We start from the raw sequence: 25,799 nt of genomic DNA, 5'->3' as shown, positions 1-25,799 counted from the left end.
GTTTATTGTCATTGTTTTATAAACCCTACATTTAGAATTTAATATTAAAATCAAGATCAACCCTTTGTTATTTTATCTTGATTTTCAAATAAAAGAAATAAAACATGTAATTTTGCCTTCTTTTATGGTCCTTAAACTTAGTAAACAAATAAATTATCTGGGTAAAAATAATTATTCAAATGATTCCAATCCTTCTAGAGTTTAGTGCTTAAAACAACTCATTTGAGCGATTGTAACCTATAAACCTATGCCACTGATAAGTCTGCAAACCCTGACTGAAATAATAATGATAAGCCTCCAGGTCGTCTCAGGGATAGGCCAGTTTACAATGCTCGTTAAATTTTAAAGCACCTACCTTACGTCATCATCAGAACGTGTCAATGCTCGGTGTGGTCAAGCGTTAATAACAAAGCAACACTGATTTGAGTTAGGTACCACGTTTTTTAGTTTTTCTAATCATTGTGGTTACGAACCAAGGCACCTACCTATATTGATTGCCAGGAGATGCTGATGACGATGACGTCGAGTCATTGCAAGCTACCGGACGTTAGAATAAAAAAATGTATCCGTGATCCGGATTCGACTACGTAAGTTCTACTAACTAGTCAAGATAAATCACGTTGCTGTAAGTTCCACGCGTATTTGTGTGGCTATATAACTATCTATAAGTATTTGTAGTAAGTATAGTTTGTATATAAAATAATCACGTCATACTAACATTGATTGCAAGTTAAGATTAATGAAGAATTCCTCAGTAAATTAAAGATTTGAACAACTAACAGTTAATTATTAAATTATTGCCTGTAAAACAGGACTTCAAGGAACACACTAATCTTGTTATTGCTAAACTATAAAACGTCTACAAGTAATTTATGCTTTTAGGTAAAAAAGATAAAATAATTAATAGAACCATAAATTCTCATTGCTAACGTCTTACTTAGGTACTTACGTTGTAAACTTGTAATTAACTGTTCAAGTTTAAATATCAAATCACCACACATAGTTGCTGGAAATTGCATGCCACATAGCAATAAAAACTATGATATAATTAGACTTATGTATTTTTTGTACCTACCTACTTACTTACCCATGTGAACTTGACAATTCTGTGGCCCTAGTGAAAAGGGGTATAAGTCCGATTTTGCCGAAAATGAGTTAAGTACACCAAAGTGTTCAGAAAAAAATGCTCTATCGATTGGTGAAAACGGATCTAACCTATCTCTAAAAATAAAGAAGTTACTGTGTGCAAAAGGGTTCAATTCAAACAAAAAAAAATTGAAAGTTCGGGTATAAGTATATTCAAATTTCTTTATACAGAACTATGACATCTTTACTTTGTGAGTAGGAATTTAACTAATTATAGATTTCCAGCGTTTCGTTTTATTTGGCGTAAAACGGCTTAAGTGTACTTGTTCTTTAAAAAATGTTTAGTGAATAATGGTTTTACTAGACATAAATCTCTTTTCACCTACATAAAACAGAAAAATCTAAAACAAATCTGTTGACATCTGTTTTCACGTTTTTAATATTGAAATTAATAAATTTAAATCGATTTAACTGTATTTGTATCCTACGAGTATGTTTCATTTTACGTGAAAAAAGTTACGAATGTATGACTCGGGGTACAGTGCGGGTGGGTGGGGAGCGCGCTGCAACTCGATTTACTCGATGCATTTTTTGCTAAACCAAAGCTGTTATTATTATTCCGTTTATTGATTATTATTTTTGAAAATCGATAATTACACGAGTGAGTTGTATCCTTTTCCACTTATTTTAGTTGATTATATTTCAATGTTATCATAAAATTTTATGGATTTTAGTCAACATGTACCGTTTTACACTGAATTTCTAGTCTCTGTTCTAATAATATTTCCTACAAGAATAAAATTAAATACGAATGATAAGTGTTTATTCCTGTAAAGAGTCGTAACTTGTTGACATAGGTTATTCTACTTACTACTCGGTGTTTTTTTGTTATTCCGTTTATTAATTATTACTATTTTATGTTTGTTATTTTCCTATCACGGGACCACAGGGTCCCGGACCTTTGGAAGGCATACGAGGAGCCGAAGCCAACTCGCAGAGGCCCGTTGAACAATTTTAATCTAAATGTAATGGGACATCAGCCGGCGATTATCCCTGAAGGCGATATGAATCCCTGTATGCACTATGGAAGTACACCAAAGGACAATCCCCGGTAAAAAGAAATGATAGGGATATGGGTGTGGGTGGCTGTGGAATAGTTAACCGGTTAACTATGGGGGGTACTATGGCCCCTGCCCCTGACCAATATTGATACATACGGATAAACAGGCAGGGGGTGACTCGCAAACTCAATTACTGGGCCCCCGAAAACGGCCGCTAGCATGTAGCGACAAGGGGGCAACATACGTTGAGCTGCTTGAGGAAGGAGAGGCATCCCACGGCTGTTAGAGCAATCCCGGAAGTACGGTCAAGGTAAGATGCTGGTAGGGGACCAGCATCTTACTGGGATACATCCTTCCCCCGAGTTGGAGTTGAAGGCAACTCCACTCTTGCGAATCTCCACTCAAACCAGCCGGTTAAGGCAAGAATGAGGTAGGAGAGGCCTCTCCGGTTAGTCGTAGGTACTAACCGGAGTCGAAAAATAGGGCCTCTCCCGGGAGTCAGGTCCGTGGGGTCGCCACTGCCAAACAGCTCACCGCGCTCGCAAGCTGCCTTGCGGACCTATTTTTTATGTTATTATTGTTATCACTAAGTATTAGGAGTCATTCCCGCTCGTCCGCACTGCGGACGACTGGGAATGTTGCGTTCTGTTCATCTACTCTGTGGACGTATAGAACACATCGTTCCTAGTCATCCGCACCCCGTCATCTCACTATAGTCTAAGAGTTAATCAAGAAAATATGAAAATTAGTTTAAAACTACATTTCTTTAATAAATCTAAAGATTTTTTGCGTATTTTATACCTACTAAATGTACATAGTTGAAGTAATCGAAACAATGTAACCAAGAATTGTATTGTAAATCTGATTGAAAAAGAGTAACCTATGGAGTTTCTTGCTCGTTCTTCTCCATAGGAATCTACACTTTGGAACGAGCAAATAGCTTCACTAGAAGACTGACCGACAGACAGACGTTATTAATATCATTATATTTGCTTTGACGTTCAAAAGTGCCTTCCTGGTCTATTTGAAATAAATGATTTTGACTTTGACTTTGACTATAACATAAAAATGTGTCATGTTTTAATTTTACATTTTTTATTATAAATATTAGTATATCGAGGAGATTGTATCTTTTAAAACTTTTTACATATTCATTGTAATTAAACTCATATTGATACAATACTCAGTGTGTAAAATTAAAATGTGAAACATTTTATGCTATACATTTAATATAAAATACGCAAAAAATACTTTAGAATTAGTAGGTATGTACTTTTAAAGTAATTTTCATATTTTCTTTATTAACTCTTAGACTAGACGTGAGGTGACAGGGTGTGGACGAGCGGGAATGACTCAGTATTAGTTTTTTTACTTTATTTATTATTTACACAAAACAATAATACAATAAATAACAAATAGCAACCAAAAAACCACTAAGGTTTAGAACCGTGCTATGGAATCTGCCTAAGTTGTATAAGTAGACCAATTTTCCTTTTCGATTTCGTACTTACATCCACTTTATACGCCAAAGGTTTTTGCAGCGTTTCCCAGTGGTATATTTTTATAGTAAATAATATTTTGTTTTTGAATTGCTGATCGTGGTCGCGTTAATTGTTTGATAGATCTTGTTCACAAAGATATGGCAATGATGACCGAAGATGATTGGGTTACTGACGAATCTACACCACCGTGTTCCGAAAGCTATTCTCCAAGGGCTATGTGTGAATGACACTTTTTATTTTTTAATTGATTTTATAAATTATTTTCATAATAAAAAACACTATAAAGTATTTTTTTAGTTTTACTTGTGTTCAAAATTAGATATAAGTTACACAAAATGATTCATATTTAAGTCTTTATGTCCCCCTTAACTTGTCTATAATCAATGTGAAAAAGGGAATAAGTAACTATTTTTCATATTTTTTAAATTTTAATTATGTTGATGGTAAGTTTATAACAAATACACGTGTTTCTGATAGTTAATCACTTATTATTCCATTGAATTACTTAGTTATCATAAAAATTATTCCAAATGTGTATCCTTTTTCACTTGTGTAAATGAACTTTTGGTTTAAATGTAAAGGGGTATAACTTATTCTATACCCTTAAGGCTTTCATTTTGTGGTTGGTATAAGTCACTATTTCGGAAACTATTAAGTTTACATAAAAAATAACTCCATAATAGCAAAGAGCATAAAAAGTTTACCTATAAAACATATCACATGTATTTAATTCGGCAGCAGTTTGACCGCTATAAATACCGAAACATCGCGCGGAGCGTTTTTTGCGTCTCCTGTAAAGTTGCATTTTTAGACTTACATCCCTTTTCACTAGAGCCACAGAATTGTATCTACTAATAATAATAATTGGATACGTACAAGTCTTGGTTTACGATTGTTCACGAGCCAAAGAAACACTGTATTGTGTTAATAGACCTATCATTACCCATTACACACAGATTTATCTATCATCCGTAGGATATAGCCAAGATCACGTTTGATTACTAATTAATCATTTTGCCTGTGTTCCCAGAGTCCCCACGTAACCAGCAGTTAATTTATTTTATTACAACCAATAAACTGACAATGAATCATTTTAATGTTGCTTATAATCGTAATACAATACAAATAAACATTAATATTAATACGTCACATGGTGGTAAGGACGTGTTTTGCATGACACTGACATAAATTATAGCGAAATAGTTCTACTGTGGTCTTACTGATTGACTACTGCTGAACTATCGAATACTAGTTGTCGGTCACAAATCGTATAGCTTCTATTGAATGATTTATCATGTATGCTATCTTTCTTTTTGTGTAAGAAATAGGTAACTGCCCTGCTTAGAAATAAGTGCCCAAAATTAAAGACTACAATTTTCAGGATCCGTGGTAAATGGGAAGCCTGAAAATTCCAGATTCCGTGGCCGTGTGTATAATACAAACCCATCGTTTACAAGTAGTCCAACTTCTAGAGCTCTAGAATTACTGATAGAGTCCCAATCTTCTCGATGATTTAGGAGATCTTTTCTTCAACCAATTTTTAAAAACGCTTAATATACAACTATAAAGTAATGTAAAAAAAATATTTTTGAAAAATGCTAATAGGCAGGAATACATTTGTATACTACATCGTGGGATTATCATTAGTTTTCCAAAGTTCCGGATCCTTCTGGTCCCGTGAACAGAAGATATTTAAAAAAATGTTAATTAAAAGTAATTTGGAACTGTAAAAAACAAGAACCCGTCTAAAATAAAAAAGGATTACCACGTGCAAATTGCGTGAAGTAATTTAGTAAAAAAATATTTAAGATCTACGTAAATAGTCACCATACAACGGTGTACTCGTTTATAATGTGTTGTATGTGAATTACGTACATAAGTAAAATAAATTACAAGAGATGATTGCCCAGAAGATCGTTCTGATACGAGCAGGACTGAGACAATAGTTAATTAGTTGTTTTCTTATAGTCATATAAATTATTGTCTTACTGTAAAAACTAAAGACATTTCTTGCGTACCTAACCTACGTACGTAGCCGTAGCTGCTCAGAATATTCTCTCCAAAAATAGAGTCATATTTTTTGTTTCAGAATCACAAGAATAAAGGAATGTTATGTAAGCTATTTCACATGCCTACCATACTGAATTCAAATGACTGTATAACGTAATGAATATTGTGACTAAAAACATTATTACTTACACTGATTTTATTTGACTAGTGTCAAAATATTATTATGTTAAAGCACTGGAATAATAGTGGTGTTTGATGCCTTATTAAGATGTCAAAATATTTGTGATGAGTTTAGTAACGGCCATGCACATAGGATGGTACGAGGGAAGTGTTTGTAAACAAATTATATTTGACAAGTTTGTAAACTGCGACAATTAGATGGGTACCTACCTCCTTAATTGTAGTTAAATTTTGAAGGTGATTAGTATTATTCATCACTGTCTAAACTTCTAATGCTGCATGGAAATTCAATTATAATACTTAATTGATTGTTATTTTTTATTACTTAGCTAATATAAAGCATGTTACAAAACATTCACATAAATCATTAAATTATTTTAGTGACGTTGGTCAGTTGGCATGTAAATGAATAATACCTCCGCAGATATTAGTCCATTGAAATGTTACATGAGCTTTACATTTTTAGAGGACGCAATTTTATTTTTTGAACATGTAGGGGGGTCAATAGAAGCTTAACTTGAAGTTTGTGGGGTCGCCACCCTTGTCCCTCGGCCGCCATCTTGGAAAAAGGGATGGAAACACTTTTTTTGCTATATCTCGGAAACTATGCATCGTAATAAAATTTTTAAAATCATAATTTGTAGAAAATTATTTTGCCTACAAATATGTTTATATAACTTTTTGCCCTAAATTAACAATTAAATAAGTTATAAGTAAAAAAGTGATTTTTTTTAATAAAATTTTCTCTTTTGCTCTATAACTTTTTTTTACATTTTATAAATAAATGGCTTCAGACCAATCTTGTAGAATATTTTTCGAGAATTTATTTTCCCTACAACTGTTTTCAATTTCATTCATTAGAAACTCAGTTACAGCGCTCCGAAGTTAACCGGGTTCGTCAAATTAGTCCAGTCAAATAAGGTTAAATTAGGTAAGAATCTCGGAATGCGAGATACCCAGTTGTAAGTTTGTATATACTTGTATATTGACCCCCTAAAACTTGTCTCAAATCCATGGTATATATGGTAGGGTGTAAGCAACTCTTAAAATTCAGGGTCAAAGGTCTCAAAAATCGTTTTTTTGCGGTTTTTTGGAAATATCTCATTTCCTATGGGTTTTTGGTATTTGTATTCAATATTAATATTGTAGAAAACAAAATTCTCTACAAATTTCACTAAGTTTTTTTTTATACGGTGAACCGTTTTCGAGATAGAGGGCGGAGAACGCGCGGTCACTGCATCACATCAGTCATTTTTTTTTCAGCTAACCTATCCGTGATGCTTGGTTATGGATAGGAAATTAAAAAAGACGTTATAGTTTCTAAAACCATTTTTCGTCAAATTCAATTGTTTGAAAGATAGACGCTTCCAAAGTGGAAAATTGACCGTGCGTTCTCCGCCCTCTAACTCGACAACGGTTCACCATATAAAAAAAAATTTAGACAAAAGTTGTAGAGAATTTTGTATTCTACAATATTGATAATGAATACAAATACCAAAAACCCATAGGAAATGAGATATTTCCAAAAAACCGCAAAAAAACGATTTTTGGGACCTTTGACCCTGAATTTTAAGAGTTGCTTACACCCTACCATACATACCATGGATTTGAGACAAGTTTTAGGGGGTCAATATACAAGTATATACAAACTTACAGCTGGGTATCTCGCATTCCGAGATTCTTACCTAATTTAACCTTATTTGACTGGACTAATTTGACGAACCCGGTTAACTTCGGAGCGCTGTAACTGAGTTTCTAATGAATGAAATTGAAAACAGTTGTAGGGAAAATTTTTTCTCGAAAAATATTCTACAAGATTGGTCTGAAGCCATTTATTTATAAAATGTAAAAAAAAGTTATAGAGCAAAAGAGAAAATTTTATTAAAAAAATTTCACTTTTTTACTTATAACTTCTTTAATTGTTAATTTAGGGCAAAAAGTTATATAAACATATTTGTAGGCAAAATAATTTTCTACAAATTATGATTTTAAAAATTTTATTACGATGCATAGTTTCCGAGATATAGCAAAAAAAGTGTTTCCATCCCTTTTTCCAAGATGGCGGCCAGGGGACAAGGGTGGCGACCCCACAAACTTCAAGTTAAGCTTCTATTGACCCCCCCTACATGTTCAAAAAATAAAATTGCGTCCTCTAAAAAATGCATTATTCGGCCCTCAAATTGTAACATTTCAATGGACTATATGCACAAAGATAGGATTCGACGTAATCACTGCTCTATTGTTTTTAAAATAATACACCCTGGGAATGTTTTCTCAGGGTGTATTATTTAACTCAAAAATATATTCTGACAATTCAAGTGCAGATAATATTACAGTAGTAGTTGTAATATTTATGTAATATTCTTGTTGAAATGTTTTAATTTATCTTGTATATGTACATAATATATGTATACTTTATATTCTATTATACTATTTTATCTATACTCTAAAAGAAGAGTTTGTTTGAACGCGCAAATCTCCGGAACTACTGGTCTGATTTCAGTAATTATTTTTGTGTTGGATAGTGCATTTATCGAAGAACGATTACACTACGACCAACATGAGCCAAGCAGAGCTGGTGAAATCGTGCGAGAGTAGCTATTTTAAATATATTTTACAAACGTGAACAGTGTTTTGAAAACCTTACCGCGACTGTGGGAATTTTATAATCAAAACAAAACGACAATTGTCACATAATGATACTTTTTTCGTGACAATTGCCGAAATTATATGAAACAAAATTGTAGTAAGTTATCATAATTATATGTACGTAAATGTGCCGTAATTACAAAATAATATCTATTACGTGAATTCATAACCATTATCTAGCTACAATAAACTGTGGTTGTGCTTTATTTAAACAATAACGGCAGCCCAGTTTGTCCCGACAGCGACATGCGACATTGAAAAAATATTTTTTAAATCATATATTTTATATCAGCTGATGTCGCCATTAACAATAAGGCTTAACTTGACAAAGTGTTTATCCACATTTGGATTGGTAAGTAGGCGAAAACTGCAATATTGCAAAAGAACTTGAAATCGTTTGCCAAGAATTCCTTTAGCGTTCATTGCCTGCGGTTGCAACATATTTTTTGTGCAAAATACCTAATTTTATTAATTGATACAGATGGATGCACTAGATTACGTTAATTAATGCAGTTTAAACGTTATAATTAAACGGATATTTGGCGCTGTGCGCTTAGAAACACCCGTAAAAAGTATTTATGTTAGTTGGACTAGGACCAAGAGTAATCACAGCTTTTATAAGTAATTATGTATAACGTTTGTTGAATTGAAACAAACAATGGTGTTTGAGTTACAGAAGTAATTTCGGTGTGTTGTGCTTAGAAGGTACCTCTGAAGGTTAATCGTGCATTGAAAGCTGACATGAAATATATGATCAGTAAATCAACATGCATCTTGCTAATGTATGTAATTAGTCTAAATTATAAGTACCTGCTACGTAAGCATGTATAGTAAAAAAAAGAATTGAATATAAAAAGTGACATCAGTAGACTTCTACGTTTCACGATGCCTAGCGAACAAGTATCGTAGCAAGCAGTTTAAAAATGCATTGAGGCTCTATAAATAAATATCGAACGGCATTGTAATTCTTAGGTTCATTCAACAGTGATTGACATGAACTGCTTCGTCAGTGTATAGGCCACGAGCGTGAGGACTGATTATGAGCAGTCGTGTGTTGTAGATAGGGTTGGATTTAAGTAATTACTTTAAAATGTAGATATCTAAATACACATTAGGATAGTATCAGGATTTATCTCTACCTAGTCCTATACACCATCGTATGTAAGTCTCCCAAAGCCGCATAGACATGTGCTTACCTCCCATGCCTACTATTTATTTCTTGTCTTCTTATAAACTAAAGTGAATTTTAATATTCAAATATCCTTTTTAATATTTATTGTTTTAATACTTTCCCATTTGTATTAGATCAAAATTGTTTCTTATTTATGCCTAGATATACTTATTTAGTTACTTGTACGAAGAAGTGTTAAGCTATGTGTGTACCGTAAAATATTTATTGGTACCTTGTTCTGTTACCTATATAGACTGTATCTATAATTCAGATTCAGCATTTCGTTTGTCGTGTTGTGATATCATGACTTGGTGCTTTGTTTGCTACTTTATATCATAATGCCAAGGTTACAGGTATAGGCCTTGATTTAACAACCCTTTAAACATGATTAAGTAGCGCTTAAATATTCAATATTTAGGCTGACACATACTTATAGGCCATATCAAGATCTTATCAATCAATAGATACAGCTAGTTAACTGTCTTTTTTCTAAAGTATATAAATACATAAACGTAGAAATATATTTGGGATTTGTTTTTATTATATTTATCTCAAATGTGTGCAAGTGTAAGTACTAAAAGATTACTTAAATTTTACTTATTTATATGGTACGGCGAAACCGAAGTTTCGAAGAAGACCTATTAGATAATGTTGCCTCCTGATTAATTGTACCAGGTAGGTACATATTACATAATTTACCGATGTCTAGTGATTCGTGATAGCGTGACTTGAATTTCGAATTTTGGCAATCATTCAGAGAATTGATAACATCGATACCTGCCGCTGAAGGCACGAGTTTCAGACTCTCTTCGTATTTTGAACTAAAATTGCCTGATACAGACTGTTACACTATTAAGAACGCACGCATTCAATAACTTGATAGCTACTTCGTTGATCTATCGGCCGTAAACTTAACTACTGGGATGATGGCCCTAAACTTTAGCATCGATCTTGACGTCCTTGGTAAACAGGTACTACTAAAGTGAATATTTAGCTTTAGTACCATAACCTTTGATGCCTATTTCTATATTATCATCAGGCCCTAACTTAATGGTTGGTTAGGTATAGTTTTAGAACTTAAAAGCTAGACCCAAATCAGAAATTTCATGACGCTTATTTTGATAGTCAGAATAAACTCAGATAAAAAAATAAACCGACTTCACTAAAAAAGTTAAAAATAACTTTAATTTCGGAAGTCGGTGTTTCTCGGTATTATTTGTTTGTTACACCGACTTCCGAAATTAAAGTTATTTTTAACTTTTTTAGTGAAGTCGGTTTATTTTTTTGTAAAAAGTATTTTATTTCACACTTTTTAGTTGCGATACTCAGTATCGCAACTAAAAAAGTCGGTTAAAATTCTCTATCTCAATAACTACTTTATTTATTTGTATTGTCACAGTCACTTAATTAACTTGATTGTGATTTCTATGTGAGTATGAAGTTCCATTGGCCATTTCTGGTCTTCTTCATCAGTTCCACCTCTTCAAAGGTTACTTTTTGACTGTAAATGCTTCAATTCTAGATGAATATACCAAAATCACTATATAGTTCCCTATAATATTTGAGGAGTTCCCTCGATTTCTCTAAGATCCCATCATCAGATCCTAACTTGGTGACAATGGGACCACCTCAGAACTATCTACTTTTGAACAAAAAAAGAATTTTGAAAATCCGTCGACAATTGACGGAGTATAACTTTATTGTGATTTCTTGTGAGTATGAAGTTCCATTGGCCATTTCTGGTCTTCTTCATCAGTTCCACCTCTTCAAAGGTTACTTTTTGGCTGTAAATGCTTCAATTCTAGATGAATATACCAAAATCACTATATAGTTCCCTATAATATTTGAGGAGTTCCCTCGATTTCTCTAAGATCCCATCATCAGATCCTAACTTGGTGACAATGGGACCACCTCAGAACTATCTACTTTCGAACAAAAAAAGAATTTTGAAAATCCGTCGACAATTGACGGAGTATTCGATGAACAAACATACAAAAAAAAAAAAAAAAAAAACATACAAACAGCCGAACATAGTACCTCCTCCTTTTTGTGAAGTCGGTAAAAATAAAACATCAGTTTAATAAAAAAATATCCTAGGCCTGTAGGAGTGCAGGTTGTGTTGAATGCCTATTTATATTGATAAGTTGTTCTATTAGTGAGTCCTAACAGGTTCTAATATCACGATACATTGAATAGACTTCTTATATAAGCGTTCTGTTCATTCGTTTAATTGAAAACTTGAAGTGACAGATTCTGACCAATTTGTGTCTGTTTAGATCTATTGCATTATGCATAAAGTTGAACGTAACTGATAATAGCTAGGCAAGTGTCCATTAGTGCGATTGCCGAGCAAGGTGTCTCTGGTTCGATTTCCGGCTTCCCCAAACTAATCTATCCCGGATTCCCAGCTATTACTGAAGAGTGGGTGTTATCAACATTCCATTACTATGTCCACTTGTCGGTAATAAGTACAACTTCAGAGAATAAAAGGCGAAATGTAAAATAACTTTAAAGTTGTATTAAATAATAAACTATTAAAATAACTAGTCATCGTTTATATTTAATTCAGGAAATACCCATGTATCTACGTACCACCTAGCTAGGTACCTAGGTTCATTCAGATTACACAATGGTTCAGATTTCTAAGCATTCATTATTTGTTAATTACAAATCATAAAATGAAGTAACAATTAAATTTTAAAGGATTAGGTACTTAATACATGGGTATCTTCAACTAGCTACTTCCGCGAGGTTTCACCCGCTCTGCTTGGCTCCTATTGGTCATAGCGTGATGCTTTATAGCCTTCCTCGATAAATACACTACCCAACACAAAATGAATTATTCAAATCGGACCAGTAGTTCCGGAGATTAGCGCGTTCAAACAAACAAACAAACTCTTCAGCTTTATAATATCAGTATAGATAAATCAGGAGTGAGTGAGTGGACAGGACAGGCATATTTCCATCTCTCTCGTATTCGTCCTCCTGCATTTAATAATAATAATGGACATTACATTAGAAGCATCTTGAAGATCCTTTTTTTGTTTGATTTGGCTCTCCACAAAAAGTTGTTACCGCTACCTACGATAACTATGCTTGAACGTTAGTACCTATTTATAGGAATTCTTTGACCTGCCATAATTACGATTTTTGCCTAACAAAACTATCTATCTACAATGTAACTCAAAGAGTAGTTCTGAGTTCCTAATAGGTAACAGAATGGAAACTGCAAATCATTGCCACTATCAGGTTTATAAGAGTTAAAAAAAGAAACAATTGAGGTAGAGCATATTAACACTTACTACAATGCTGTTTACTGTGTTTATATTAGTTGTAGGTAGCTGTTAGCCGCTAAGATTTCTTATCCGGACTTTCTCTTGAGTATTGTAATGTAGCCCTGATATAGGTAGGTACTTAAAGGTACACACTTAGGTCTCACTCATTGATATTACCCATACTAAATAAGCAGTACACATACAAGGGTATTTTAGTCATAATGAAATATTAGTCATATTCATAATTAGGTAATTTACGTAACTTATTGAAGAAATGTTAAACATAGACAGATACGAACAAATACTTTTAGATTGTTTGCAAACATTTTAGTGAGTGCGTAACTAAACTAACACAGCAGTGCTTTCTCCGCAAAAATTAGCAAGAACCGCAAATATTTTTCCTGCTTCTTGTATTTAATTATTAGTTAACACAATGTAGGTGTCATCTAGGCGTTGAGTTGGTAGAAGTAGGTAGATGGACTACAGTTATAATAGAATTATGGCCAAGAGGTTTGAATCCAGGGATGTTCAAAAGCACGTTGGGTAGATGACTACGAATTCCAGGAAGACAGCACCTTCTCCATACGTGTCAGATTGCCATCCTATTGCACCATGAGTAGGGAGATCTAGGATCCCTCCTTGATCAGAGGTAAAGTTGAGTATTGGTAGCTATCTTTATTTTCAAATGTAATCCAGAGATTTTTAGTTGTAACTAAAAATCCAGATACATCTATACTAGATACATCTAGTGACTAGGCCTAACGCCAATGCCCTAAACAAACGTACAGCAATGGATACCATGACTTAATTTTATATTTATCAATCAAATTACACATGCACTTTTTTATTTATTGACTTACAAAAATGCAAAAGTTCAAAATGTGTGACCGTTTTCGACTTTTGGCGTGTTAATCCCCTATTTCAAGACTATCAGGAAGGACCTATGCGTAACTACTTGTGTTTGAAGTACACATACCTAGTCATACCTTTATTCGTCATTTATTAGAACTGATATACTTATTGATTTACTAATAGAATTACTTGAAATAACGTTTTATTATTATTTTTATATCAAAACCTATATATTTATCTTTATTTAATTCGTTTTCGCAATAAATAGAATTGTAGTATGCAATCTGTAAAGTTTCGGACGAAACCACAACGAAACTTCGTTTTTCGTTGAATTAGAGTAGGTCTCCTGATGTTAGTTCTTAGGTTTTCCAATATTAGGAAACGTTTCCCTAACAAAATATTACAAACGAGGAATATTTCACAATTATATTTTTAAGATCTCGGGGATTACCATTTAAATAGGATGTTCCGTTTATAGGTATATTTTTTTGATTGTGTGATTTAGAAAATGCACTTTATCGTAATTATTGTGCTTAAGTTTGATTAGTTTTCTTTCACGTTTTAAACTTTATAGGAACAGTTTTCTAGTAATTTTAAAGTTAATAAAAGCTATAGATACATTGCAAAATATTAAAACGTACATAGGTCCCTAGCAAATCGCGAAAATAAAAATAATTCATCATAATTATTATGCAAAATAATTAAATTCTAGATACATACCTTGGAATAGCGCAAACACAAAAACTGTTGCAGCAACCACTTGCATTTTGTCAAAACTTATCACTGGTATCCTCAAAAACGTTAGTTATTTTTTATTAAATACAATTCATGTTTAAGCTCGTATTGTTTACAAATAACAGCACGGTGAAACAAGCGTGTGTTCTAGGTTCGGTAGCGGTGCGACATGGACGTCGCGACACTGCGACAGACAACTGTGCGCAGCCAACGATTTCCCTCGCTTATAAATTCCCCTGCCTATAATGAAAGCACGTCAGCTGCTTTCGGTGTGTAGTTTTCCGGGCAGCAAATGAGAACTCAAATTCAAGTATATATTTATGGGGCTAACTTTATGCCTAGTCCTTGAAGATATGTAAATAATTAATAAAGTTTTACCAGTAACCCTGTAGTTTGGCGTATACGCAGAAATGCAGGGTAATGACACGTTAGGACTAGGGCCATCATTTAAACTTCCTTTCGTTACATATGTATGATATCTTTAATTTATGAGAGCAAACACTGAAATGGTTCCACGAGCAGTGCTTTCAGGGAGCGAGGGTTTAATAAATAACCACTAGAAGATAATTTATACGTATCAGTTTTTTATAATATTTTAGTTAGAATATTGCCTAGAAAACTAGTCAATATTATTTTTGGATAGGAGCTACAATGCCCCTGAACTCCAAAGCGATTTTGCGGATAAAGGTTGGAAATTAAAAAATAAATTGGACTTCACACATTTATTGTATTTTTGTCTAATAAAAATACTATATCATATAACTATCATAAAGAGAATATCTACAGCAATTGACAGTCTTGCTGGTTGTACACACTTGCCAGAGCACAACATAAAACTCCTGTAATGCATTCAGTGCACATGGCAGGACATCATTTACTTCTCTAACAACATTAATTTATACCTTAATTTACAGCCCTATCGCGTCTATTTTAAAGTTTCGAAGAATATAAACTGCATATTTTGCCAAAATAACACCATTGAATGGATGTATTTGTGTAAGTATTGCACTATTGAATCAAGAAAAATAGAACACTGAAGGTTTACAGAAAAATGCAGTAAGTAGCTTGATATATCAAGAGAAGTGTAACATCAATATAATTATTCTTTATCAGAACTACAGGCGTGTACATTGCACATGCTATTTGTTTGTAATGTAAGTAGGTACGTAGCAGTATTAGGAATAATATGTCTCACATCATAACTCGATATTGTAAGGTTTATGGAGCATAACATCAACTCACAATGCTTAAAGTGATTTTTACAACGGCTGGCGAGAACACATAGTTTTTACTACCTCAAACAGTTTGGTAGTACATCATTGCATTTGTTTAATGCATAATGTTAGATCTTGAGTAATTAAGAGATTGTGAATAAAAAATACTTTTATATTGTACATAAGACGTGGCTTACAGCGGTCCACACGCTATTTTACAACTTTTGACAAGGACATTAAGTACTTAACTGATTTAGGCACAATTATGTTCACTTCAAATCGTTTTCGTCTAAAGTAACATTCTAAAATTTAAATTCATTAAGCTCTACAACACATACATAACATCTCGTTTGCCACAATAATATATTTACGGTCGAAATTAATAGCCAATCTCAATCCAAAATCTACGAATTAAGGTCAATTTTTTAAAGTAGGTGTATGGAGTTTCTGACAAAACTTGTAGCCAGAGCTTTTGGATAAAGATCTGTTATTAATTTGGGCCGTTAATCATCAAGTTGACTCTCCAGATTTTCCCTCAATACAATTCAGTTGTTATATTTATATTCCTTACAAAATTCAACTTAAGCATAATGGAACACTTTCAAAGATAAACTCGACACGAAATTATTATTATAATATAAAGTAACTACTATTATTATACATTTTAATCATTTGTAACATGACGGGAAAATTTCCCACGCGATTAATAAAATCAATGTAGATCGCATTTCGCCGTTTGATGCACTTTGAAAAATAATTTCAAGTGAACTACTTAACCTAAGTATGTTATTATGTACACAGTGTACTCTAATAAATTGGCTAAATGATAATAAACTCATTTGTAACATTCACCTTTAATAGGAAATCAACATTTAAAATAAATTATAAAAGAAAATAGTCCAATTAGTATGTACCGAGTTTCTGAGAATGATAAGCATTACTTTATAAAACTTCGTTATTAGGTCGTTGAAACATCATAGCCATTAAATGAATATTGCCTTATAAAAAGTACACAATAATACTGCCGACAGAACTGGCAACATTTTGGTTGCAGCGCAATCGGCAAGTCACAAGCAGGGGCACACAACCCGAGTCTACACCAGACGTTCGTCTGGCTTCAATTCACTCAATTAGAATACATTGAGAAATATTAAAATAATCCGTGTACTTCTTTTATTCTATAACTTGCCTTACAACTCTAAGAATGTGAAACAATCTACAGTCCTACACACAGCATACATAGTATGTACAATATTGAACTATATACACAAATATAACATGGCAAAGGTGTCCACGAAAGTAACTTTGTCATGCACGAATACGCATTAGCGTTTTATTCAGACAAATGTTACGCTTCGGTGTAATTATACGAGCACTTATGTAGTAGCCGACAAGCATCTCGAAGTTTTACTCATTAGATATTTTCCTAATGCATCTCTACAGTGGCAGATAATTGGTAACTAACATTGCTTATTGTCCAAATAGGCGAATTTGACTTATTTCACCTGGATACTATGCTTGTGATTACAGATACACCTAGAAGTTAAGATATTGTATGTATTGTTCGAAGTATCGTATTAATAACTAAGTAAAATAATGTTGTAAATCAATACACAACTGCTACTGAAACATAAGAAGCCTTGGTGGCATTATAACGAAAAATATTTGTACTCGTGATTTCTGTATATAAATCGGAAATATGTATTTGTATACTATATGCACTAGAAGTAATATGTACATAATAATGTAGTATGAAAACCACAAACGCAATTAAAGGTGAATGATTCACAAACAGCAAATTAAATAAATGAATCTGTCAATATAAATATATGTAGTACTTGTGCGTATTTGATACAGAATACAATAGTGAACTAAGTGCTTAAGTTCGGGTAACCTGCACGACGATGACTCGATGAATTTGGCTGATATGTTTGTAGATTGTTAAGTGACATGATGCAAAAATTGTGTGAAGCCCGTGAGCACATCTCTTAACACAATAGTATGGAAAATATTTATGCCACATCTACTGTCACCTAACTATACACCATGTCACAAAAATATTTCATTTACACTGTTGTATATTTATACAATCATAAATATATATTCATTTGTACATTACACATGTGATTTTACTTTTAGAATATTTACAAATAAACACAACATTCAACCTTCATCTCTATTCACAATCCTTTTCAAAACCTATTTTACTAAATTAAAATAATCAGGGCTGTAAAACCTACAAACTAAAAATATTTGTACTCCTCTGAATAACCACCACAGCACCAGTTCAGTGTTGTAGTTCTCTACTACTTGTGATGCTCTGACTGTTATTTAGAAGTAACACTGTTTTACTCAAACATAAGTTTAACAGAATAAGTTCATTGCATCTTTGAGGTGAACTGAGACATTGTGTCCTTGTTAATGTGATACCTATATGAGATCAGAGAAAATAAACCACATACATGTTCACTGTAATAACACTTATGTTATTTCCCAAATTGTGTTAACACCTGTGTTTACTATTTACTGATATAAACATATCATATTATTGAATTAATACAAATGACACATTGTTGGTAATTCTCCTCAAAGACCCAATATTGTAAGCATTGACCAGCACTTAAGACATTATGTTTTATAATTTATAACATATCATATCTCATCATAAAGAAATCTATTTAGCCATTTGGTATATGAATACTGCCCTGAACATTATTATTTGCATGCATCTGAACCCATGGATCAACATAAACAAACCAAAAAAACAAAGATTGTAGGACATGAAATATTTTTGTAGTATGATGTTGCAATGAAATCTCTAGTGTTTAGAATATCAGTAATTTTACTTACGAAGAAATGCAAGTATCATTAAATAAAAGGAAGATAGATTTTTAGTTTGTTTATGGTTGGCCCACTTACTTTCACAACTCAGCAGTAAATTGCAAATCTTTAATTAAACTAAGCTTCAAAAAAAAAAACTAAAACGGAATTTTATAAAACAATAATAATTACTATACACATGGAAAAAATTGTTTAAGAGTATAATTTTGCTTCATAAATAAAAATAGAAACAATACTCTGGTCAGTTAATAAAATTATTATGTGTGCATAGCAAGTATTACCATATTTTCCGAATATTAACCAATTTAATACTACTAAATTCCAATAAATCTATAAAATATTACTTTATACTTACTATGAGTGAATGCAACATTTATGGACTCAGGAATTTATTGGTTACTGGCTGCGGATCGACGTACGTACATAAAGTTTTAGTATTACTCAACAATGTCCTGGTCTAGGCGAGCCCGCGTCAAAAGCGGGTTTACAAGGAGACCCCGCTCCAAATATAACATTCAATCTAACACTATCAACACACACTTTCCAATTAACCCATCATTTATTGGATTCTACACCAACATGACTGCTTATACAATCAATCATACTCATGTACAATACCCATTAGCCAGTAATCTTAAAAGAATAGGTAAGCCTATTCAGTTCATTTCTTTTCAGACCCCGAAATACGACACATGTCCTTGATCCAACGAAGCTAATAAGTGCAGTAAAACAAAACCCACGTAAAATGCTCAATGAATAAACCATTGGCATTGCAAGTTGACAAATAAATATATGTGACTGGTTATTGTGTTAAATCCACTGTCAAGTTACGGGAAGTGGATGAAGATTATTGCGCTACTGGTTGCGCATCTGAAATTCAGGGTCCTCATTTTTGTCATTACATCGGGCCGCAGATGTAACAAGAATACTCCGACTCACCAAAGATTCGAGATTGTTCCACTCGACGCGAGTCGCGGCGAGCGGGCGCTCGGGCAGGCCGGGGCGCGCGGCTGGCTCAGAGCTTGCGCGGCCGCGTCAGGCGACGCTTCTTGCGCTCCGGCGTGGCGCCCGCCGCGTCCGCAGACGCGCGACGCCGAGTGGGCGGTGTGGACGCCATGCACTCCGTATTACTACTCTCCGCTTTCGGCTCTGGTTTAGATTTACTAGTGGTTTCAGCTTTAAGCTCAGGTTTACATTTCGTTGTCGTTTCAACTTTCAACTCAGGTTTGGTTTTAGGTTCAGGTTTAGATTCAACTTTAGCCTTAGGTTCTAGTTTAAGGTCAGCGCGCGGCAGCTCTGTGGTGGTCTCTGGGACCGCACTGGTGGCAGCAACCACCTCCGCATCAGCTGCGGTCACTTCAGCCTCTGTCGGCTCCGAACTTGTACCGGCTGCCCACTGAAATTAATGGTTTTCACATATATTTTAGGTTCACAGAAATCTTCATAAAATTTCACATTTATTTTACTAATGACAGGCAAAGAATACGTCATAATTCTTACAAGTGAATGGTAAATGTTATTTTACCTGTGCTAGTGAGGGAGCCGGCGACAAACGTAGCGACGCACCGCATTCAGCACATAGCGGTGGAACGGCTGGAGACCTGGACCGCCAGTATTGTAGCTCCGTTTTACACTTGTTTAATTCCTTGAAAAAAAATAAACTTATATACACCATTTGAAATCAAAACAGAACTAATCTAAAAGTATGAAAATTAGCAGTCTAAATATACATAATTCTATTCAACACTTCTACTTATACTTCTATAACCAACCATAACCATTCTTATAATAGCAGACATTTTTGGTTGTATAATAGAATATTAGGATATATATTTATATACATATATAATACACTACATACCACAACTACATGTTTACCTGCAACAAAGTCTGAAACTTGCGGCTTGTTTCTTCATTCTTCTTATCATAATCATCAAGGCGGTTGGCATATTCCAAGGTCTGCTTCTGTTGTTCAGCAATTTGTTTTTGTTGCTCAGCAATTTGCTTTTGCTGAAGAGCGGTTTTACGCTTGCAACTGCGGAGGTCACTACGCAATGCTGACAGCTGATCATTGTACCTGGAAATTAAAGAAGATTATGTAAAAAACGTTAGGGTGTTGTTGCATTTAATTTGCAATTATTATAGAAAACATAGTTTTTATTTAATATGGATGATCAGATACTATTTTATTAGAGGTTAAGTTATTTTAGTTATTGTCTTCTTACTTTTTCATTCCTTGTTTAATGCGATGTATCCGTTTTCTTAGAACCATATTGCTCTGTGGCGGTGGTGGAGACGGCGGAAGACTCTCCTCCATATACATGTTAAGTGAGGACACACGACGGTCCGACACATTCGCCCCAGTCTGTTGCGATGACGACGATTCAAAGCCACTCGGTGGTGGCGAGTCCAAGCATATATAAGATTTACTACTTTCGCCAGCTGGAACATTAAAAGAATACATTAGCAAAAGTTATATAAAGGGAAACGTAAAATGAGCTAAACTATACTTGAATGAGCAATAATTAAATCCTGTACTTACGCGAAAACGCTGTAGTGATATCGAAGAAATCCGTTCCAAAGTAAGTAATCTCTGGCAAGTTGGGTTCAATGTGCTCCTTAAAGTATTCCATAGCCATTGTCGTCAGATCAAAGAGTTCATCAGTCACTTTGTAGGGTCTCGCCAGCTTCGTCGCAGTTTTTAAGTATGAGAGAATACTGTATACTTCATCTAATATCTACAATAAAGATAACAGAGTGGGTTTATAATATTGTTTGCAAAAGACTTTATACTATTAGACTATTAACTAAAGCAACTAAATTAATGTTACTTATTTTAAATCTAGATTAGGTACTTTGTCATGGTATTCTGTGTGTCTATTAAATTCCATATTTACATTTAATCACTACCTTTCAGTAAATGGATATGTGAGAGCAACAATCAAGGGTTTAATATTTAGTTTATATACAGAATCCTTTACGTCAAGGTACATGTTACTATTTGATTACATATATGTTTTTATTTAATTTCCCCATTTTAGCAGTATCTGTAGTTAAACCTATTGTTTAATTTTACTGCTTACTTCGTTACTGCTGTACAACATTTCGGTATTGTTTAAGACAATAGCGTATTACGATTACAAATTAACAGTGTAGAAATACAAATCCCAATGTCACGAAAATTTCGCTTAATTACAAAAGCACGTTTAAATTTTATTGCGAATAATTTCTGAAGCCTCATTTAGTCAATTTTATAATTGGTTTCTATTATGTAGAACTGTTAATACACTATTATAAAAATACATATGCGAGATTTTTTCATTTCTCGTCAATTCAATTAAAACAATGTTAACAGTACCTATTCACTTTGCCACCAAATAATTAAGTACTACAACAAGTACACGAGTAACTATTTACGCAAATACCAAATTGTGGCAATCTATAACAAATCACTTCCTTTCCGTTCCTGAAGGAATAGACAAAACATATTTACCATTAAGTAGGTAAATGTACATTTACATGTGCGAACCCTAACAGTACCACTTTATAGTGCAAAAACGTACATCTGCTTTCTTTGCAGTCACGGAATAGAATCTAGCGATCTCATCAGGTCAGCGAGTTTGACTATCAGATTAGTTATCGTAAGTGAATGATTTTCCAATGACGCCACACGGCACGATACACGTGCTGCACTCTCGTAAACGCAGTAGTCGATTGGAGAATCTATTTTTAGGCGACAGCGTAAAGGGATAAGAGACCATGTTATTTCAAGTTTTATAACAGAAAAATGCTGTAAAAATTACATTGGGACCATAAAAACAGTTAAAATAGACTAAGTGTTCCTATTTAAACACAGCGCCAAAACGAACCAATACATAATACTAGCAATGCAGCTATACCTACTACCTACGCTATCAACTTCGACCGCGACAAGGTCGACCACAGTGGTTAAGGGCCAAAACATCATTAGAATTATAGGAAATTAACAGAGTAAAAAACATGTAAGTATTTCTGTCATAGAAGCTACATAGTGACACACGCCAATATAATTGTAGGTGTGTAGTTATTGAAGGAATGCATAAAACAAATTGAATTACAGTTTTTGCAAATCTATTATTACTTATAAAGGCAACAATCAAACTGTAATCAAGATGTGGTCTAATGATATTATGTGACACATTCACTACCAAGTGCCAAGATTGGGTTGGAGGTATCAAAATTATATTAAAACATCCATACCAAGTTATTGTTTAACAAAGTTATTATTGAATATCTTTAAAAATGACCTCATGGTAATTTTACCAGTGTGTAAACATAACCAAAGTGATAAAATCAATTTTCAACATTCATTACATGAATCAATGTAGGTTTAAAGCTACATTACACTAATGTTTGTACATAAAAAAACTTTATGTAATGGCAAGTATGGATTTGTTTATACAGAACACTCTTAAAAAAAGAGTCAGTATTCACATAGCACAAGCTAGAATACATAATTAGCAACATAATGATTATGAATACTTCTTGAATTAATGATTCAATGCTTTTTTTGTTGTTCATGTAGTTACATGTCATCACTAAGTATGTACTTCAATAAGCACAGTAATCATCATTTCACACAATCATACATTATAACAATAGATAACTCTTATGTAAATATTAAACAATAGGTCATCACTTAATATTTTGGAATATCATGTTTACTTCTTTTGCCTCAGTAATATTAGACAAGCCACTCCTAATAACTCAGCATTATGGATTACTTTAATTTATGAGAATGAATGCTTACCTCTCCTGGGAAAAAACAGCAATGTTTCCGTTCAATGTGTTTGCCAAAAGTCATTTGCAAAAGGCTGAGTCTCATATGCAAGGTCTCTATAATGTCTGATTCACAAGCTAAGGGATGGCTCCGACGGGCAGATTCTCTGCGAGGCATCTTTGCTTTGATTGATTGAAATCTATGCAGCATCTGGTTTTGCAAACGTTGAAATGTAGAGTTCAGAATACTACTACAAATTGAATTGAACTGCCGATTAACCTGCAAACAAAAAATACAAGACTGAATTTTAAGGCTTCAAGAACATTAACTAGTACAGAATTCAACCAAGAACAGTTTCTCACATGCATGACATAATAAAACTCAAATGCATAATTTTGATTTAAAGTTAAATAAGTTAACCAAAACAGGAAAATGTTTAACTTTAAATGTCTAACTATTAAAGGTGGAATGTTTCTATCAAGTAGTAACAGCTAAAAATAATTCAAAAGTATAAAATTGTAATAGTAAACAACCTCAGGTATTAGAAATTCATATAGGAAATTTAAAATTTATAGATATTATAATCTTGTTCCATTTGTATCACAAGTTTAATCAATCTAGAATATGAACTTTATGTACCACCTCTGATTTATAAAATGTAAATGAGCTCATGGTAATAAATGGTATTTTTTTTTCATTGTGCTTATATTAGATGCTTATAATAATTGCAAGGCATTGAAAATGCACAACACATCCTGTAAAAGTAATTAATAAAAAAGTAAGATATTAACCATTCTGATTTGTGAAACACTTTTGAAGCCCAGATAGCAAATAATCTTTTCAATAACTTCAACTGGTAAATCAAGTATATTAGTAGTGTAGGTCTTAGGGGCCGGCAGTAAACTGCATTTGGAGGTACTGGCGTGCGGAGAAGAACCTCCAGGCATCAAGGCGCTAGAGTGACGAGTGACGCGGGACACTGCCACAGGCTCCGCGTGAGAGGGACCTGCACCATCACTGCCCCCATTGCCTCCTCCGACGCTGCTCATTTGCCTCGTCGACACCATTTTGTCACCAATTTAGTCTTCACTTAGATATTCCTGAAAACTAAACTAGTTTATGAAGTCACTCACGCAAAATTTAAAAATACACATTTTTTTCTAACATGTTGAATTCGCAAAATATTTAAACTTAAAGAGCAAGAATTCATGATGAGAATTGTAACATTTCATACCAATATAATGCATATCTTTACATATAACAAAAATAAATTACATGAGAGCACCACCGAGTAAATTCTAAAATGGTGGCCATGGATGACTAGATCGGTACCTAATCGCTTGGGAAATTAAGACTGATTTTTACGGATTGCTTATTGAAACTATCATATTATTATAAACAATTCACTCACTGAAGAATTCATGCACATCTTTTGTTAATTAAATCGTGATTATCTTCAAAAACAAAATTATAATTAAACGCAGTAGTCACAAAATGCGCTACGCTTTCACAAAAAATATTCTTTTTTCACTTGGATGGTGAATAGATCATGGATGGAATGAATAGACAAATGGATGAAATGAGTGAGTGAGTGAATAAATTTTGTTCAATATGAACGAATGAAAACCAAACCAAACAGACAGAAATTAATAAAGGCGAAAATACATTACTACCTGTAAAAGTAAGGTTTCACATTAGGTTTTCCCTCGAAATGTGGGCCGCGTTACTTGACACTGCACAACACACTTTATTAAGAGCGTCTAGTCGACGGCTCAAACTTGTCTGTCGGTGTGGCAAATATGCATGCTATTTCACCCAACAAGTGTGCAAGTGAGACTTACTCATTAAACAGTAGTGTAAAGGAGAAAACGAGACCGAAAATATGATAAACTAAGTAATAATAAAATGGCCACGCAAAAAATAAGATTTGCTTTTTCAAGATTAGGTTTTACGAAAAAATTACTGCTCCAATCAACTATAAAGAAAGTTCAATTGACTCATGAGTGGAAAGAAATTTGTTGATACGGTTTTTATTTTGGAGATTTACAGTTATTTTGATATTTATTTGCACCCAATTTGCGTTAAAATTACCAAGAAAACAAAGACGTTTGACGGCTTTTAACTTTTTAGTGTTTTATTATTATTCAAATCTAAAACCGTACTGACAAAGTTAATGATGAGACAAAACGATATCATGGTTAATTTTGGATGTGTACAATGCCAAACAGTGGTGGAAATCCACCCCTGAATTTATATGGAAAAAAGAACGACTAAGGCCACCTTAATGTATGAAAACGATACGTTTCCGGCGCGCTACGACACACGGAGCCTTATTTTCGGAGTCTGATATGGGTCGTCTAATGTAAAATTAATACGTCACGTCTTTCAGATTATAGTGAGTATGTGCATATTATGCACGGCTTCACGGATTTACGGATGGGTGGTTACTGCACGTATGCCGTCC

General features: G+C 33.6%; 2 protein-coding genes and 1 long non-coding RNA gene across 5 annotated transcripts in view; all 3 read right to left on the bottom strand.

Annotated features, from left to right (window-relative positions):
* The window catches only part of LOC118268361 (carbonic anhydrase 7), a 28,871-nt gene extending 14,135 nt beyond the window's left edge, over positions 1 to 14,736 (bottom strand). The window contains exon 1 of the mRNA XM_035582814.2: positions 14,507 to 14,736. Coding sequence (XP_035438707.2) covers positions 14,507 to 14,552 — 46 coding nt within the window. The 5' untranslated portion in view covers positions 14,553 to 14,736. The remainder of the gene's footprint in view (positions 1 to 14,506) is intronic.
* On the bottom strand, positions 10,853 to 11,726 carry LOC126912716 (uncharacterized). The gene is made up of 2 exons (XR_007707378.1): positions 11,571 to 11,726; positions 10,853 to 11,287 (listed from the first exon to the last, which is right to left on the bottom strand). It is a non-coding gene; the product is annotated as an uncharacterized LOC126912716 (long non-coding RNA).
* Positions 14,737 to 15,228: 492 nt separating the features above from the next.
* Positions 15,229 to 24,914, bottom strand: LOC118268114 (F-box only protein 28). Of its 3 annotated transcripts, none has more exons than XM_035582395.2 (8): positions 24,747 to 24,914; positions 24,127 to 24,442; positions 23,366 to 23,614; positions 21,119 to 21,314; positions 20,802 to 21,018; positions 20,455 to 20,653; positions 20,102 to 20,221; positions 15,229 to 19,972 (listed from the first exon to the last, which is right to left on the bottom strand). In XM_035582395.2, the coding sequence occupies exons 2-8, from the start codon at positions 24,400 to 24,402 to the stop codon at positions 19,592 to 19,594; spliced, it is 1,638 nt and encodes a 545-aa protein (XP_035438288.1). In that variant the 5' UTR covers positions 24,403 to 24,442; positions 24,747 to 24,914; the 3' UTR covers positions 15,229 to 19,591. The 3 variants fall into 3 exon arrangements, with proteins under 3 accessions (XP_035438288.1, XP_035438289.1, XP_050562160.1); XM_035582396.2 differs by having other exon boundaries at positions 24,127 to 24,435; positions 24,747 to 24,908; XM_050706203.1 differs by lacking the exon at positions 24,747 to 24,914 and adding an exon at positions 24,611 to 24,627.
* Positions 24,915 to 25,799: the final 885 nt, after the last annotated feature.

The sequence above is a fragment of the Spodoptera frugiperda genome, chromosome 29 (assembly GCF_023101765.2).
Source record: "Spodoptera frugiperda isolate SF20-4 chromosome 29, AGI-APGP_CSIRO_Sfru_2.0, whole genome shotgun sequence".
NCBI classification, from domain to species: domain Eukaryota; kingdom Metazoa; phylum Arthropoda; class Insecta; order Lepidoptera; family Noctuidae; genus Spodoptera; species Spodoptera frugiperda.
Note: the sequence above shows the minus strand (reverse complement) of the source record. Positions and strands in the feature narration are given on the sequence as shown.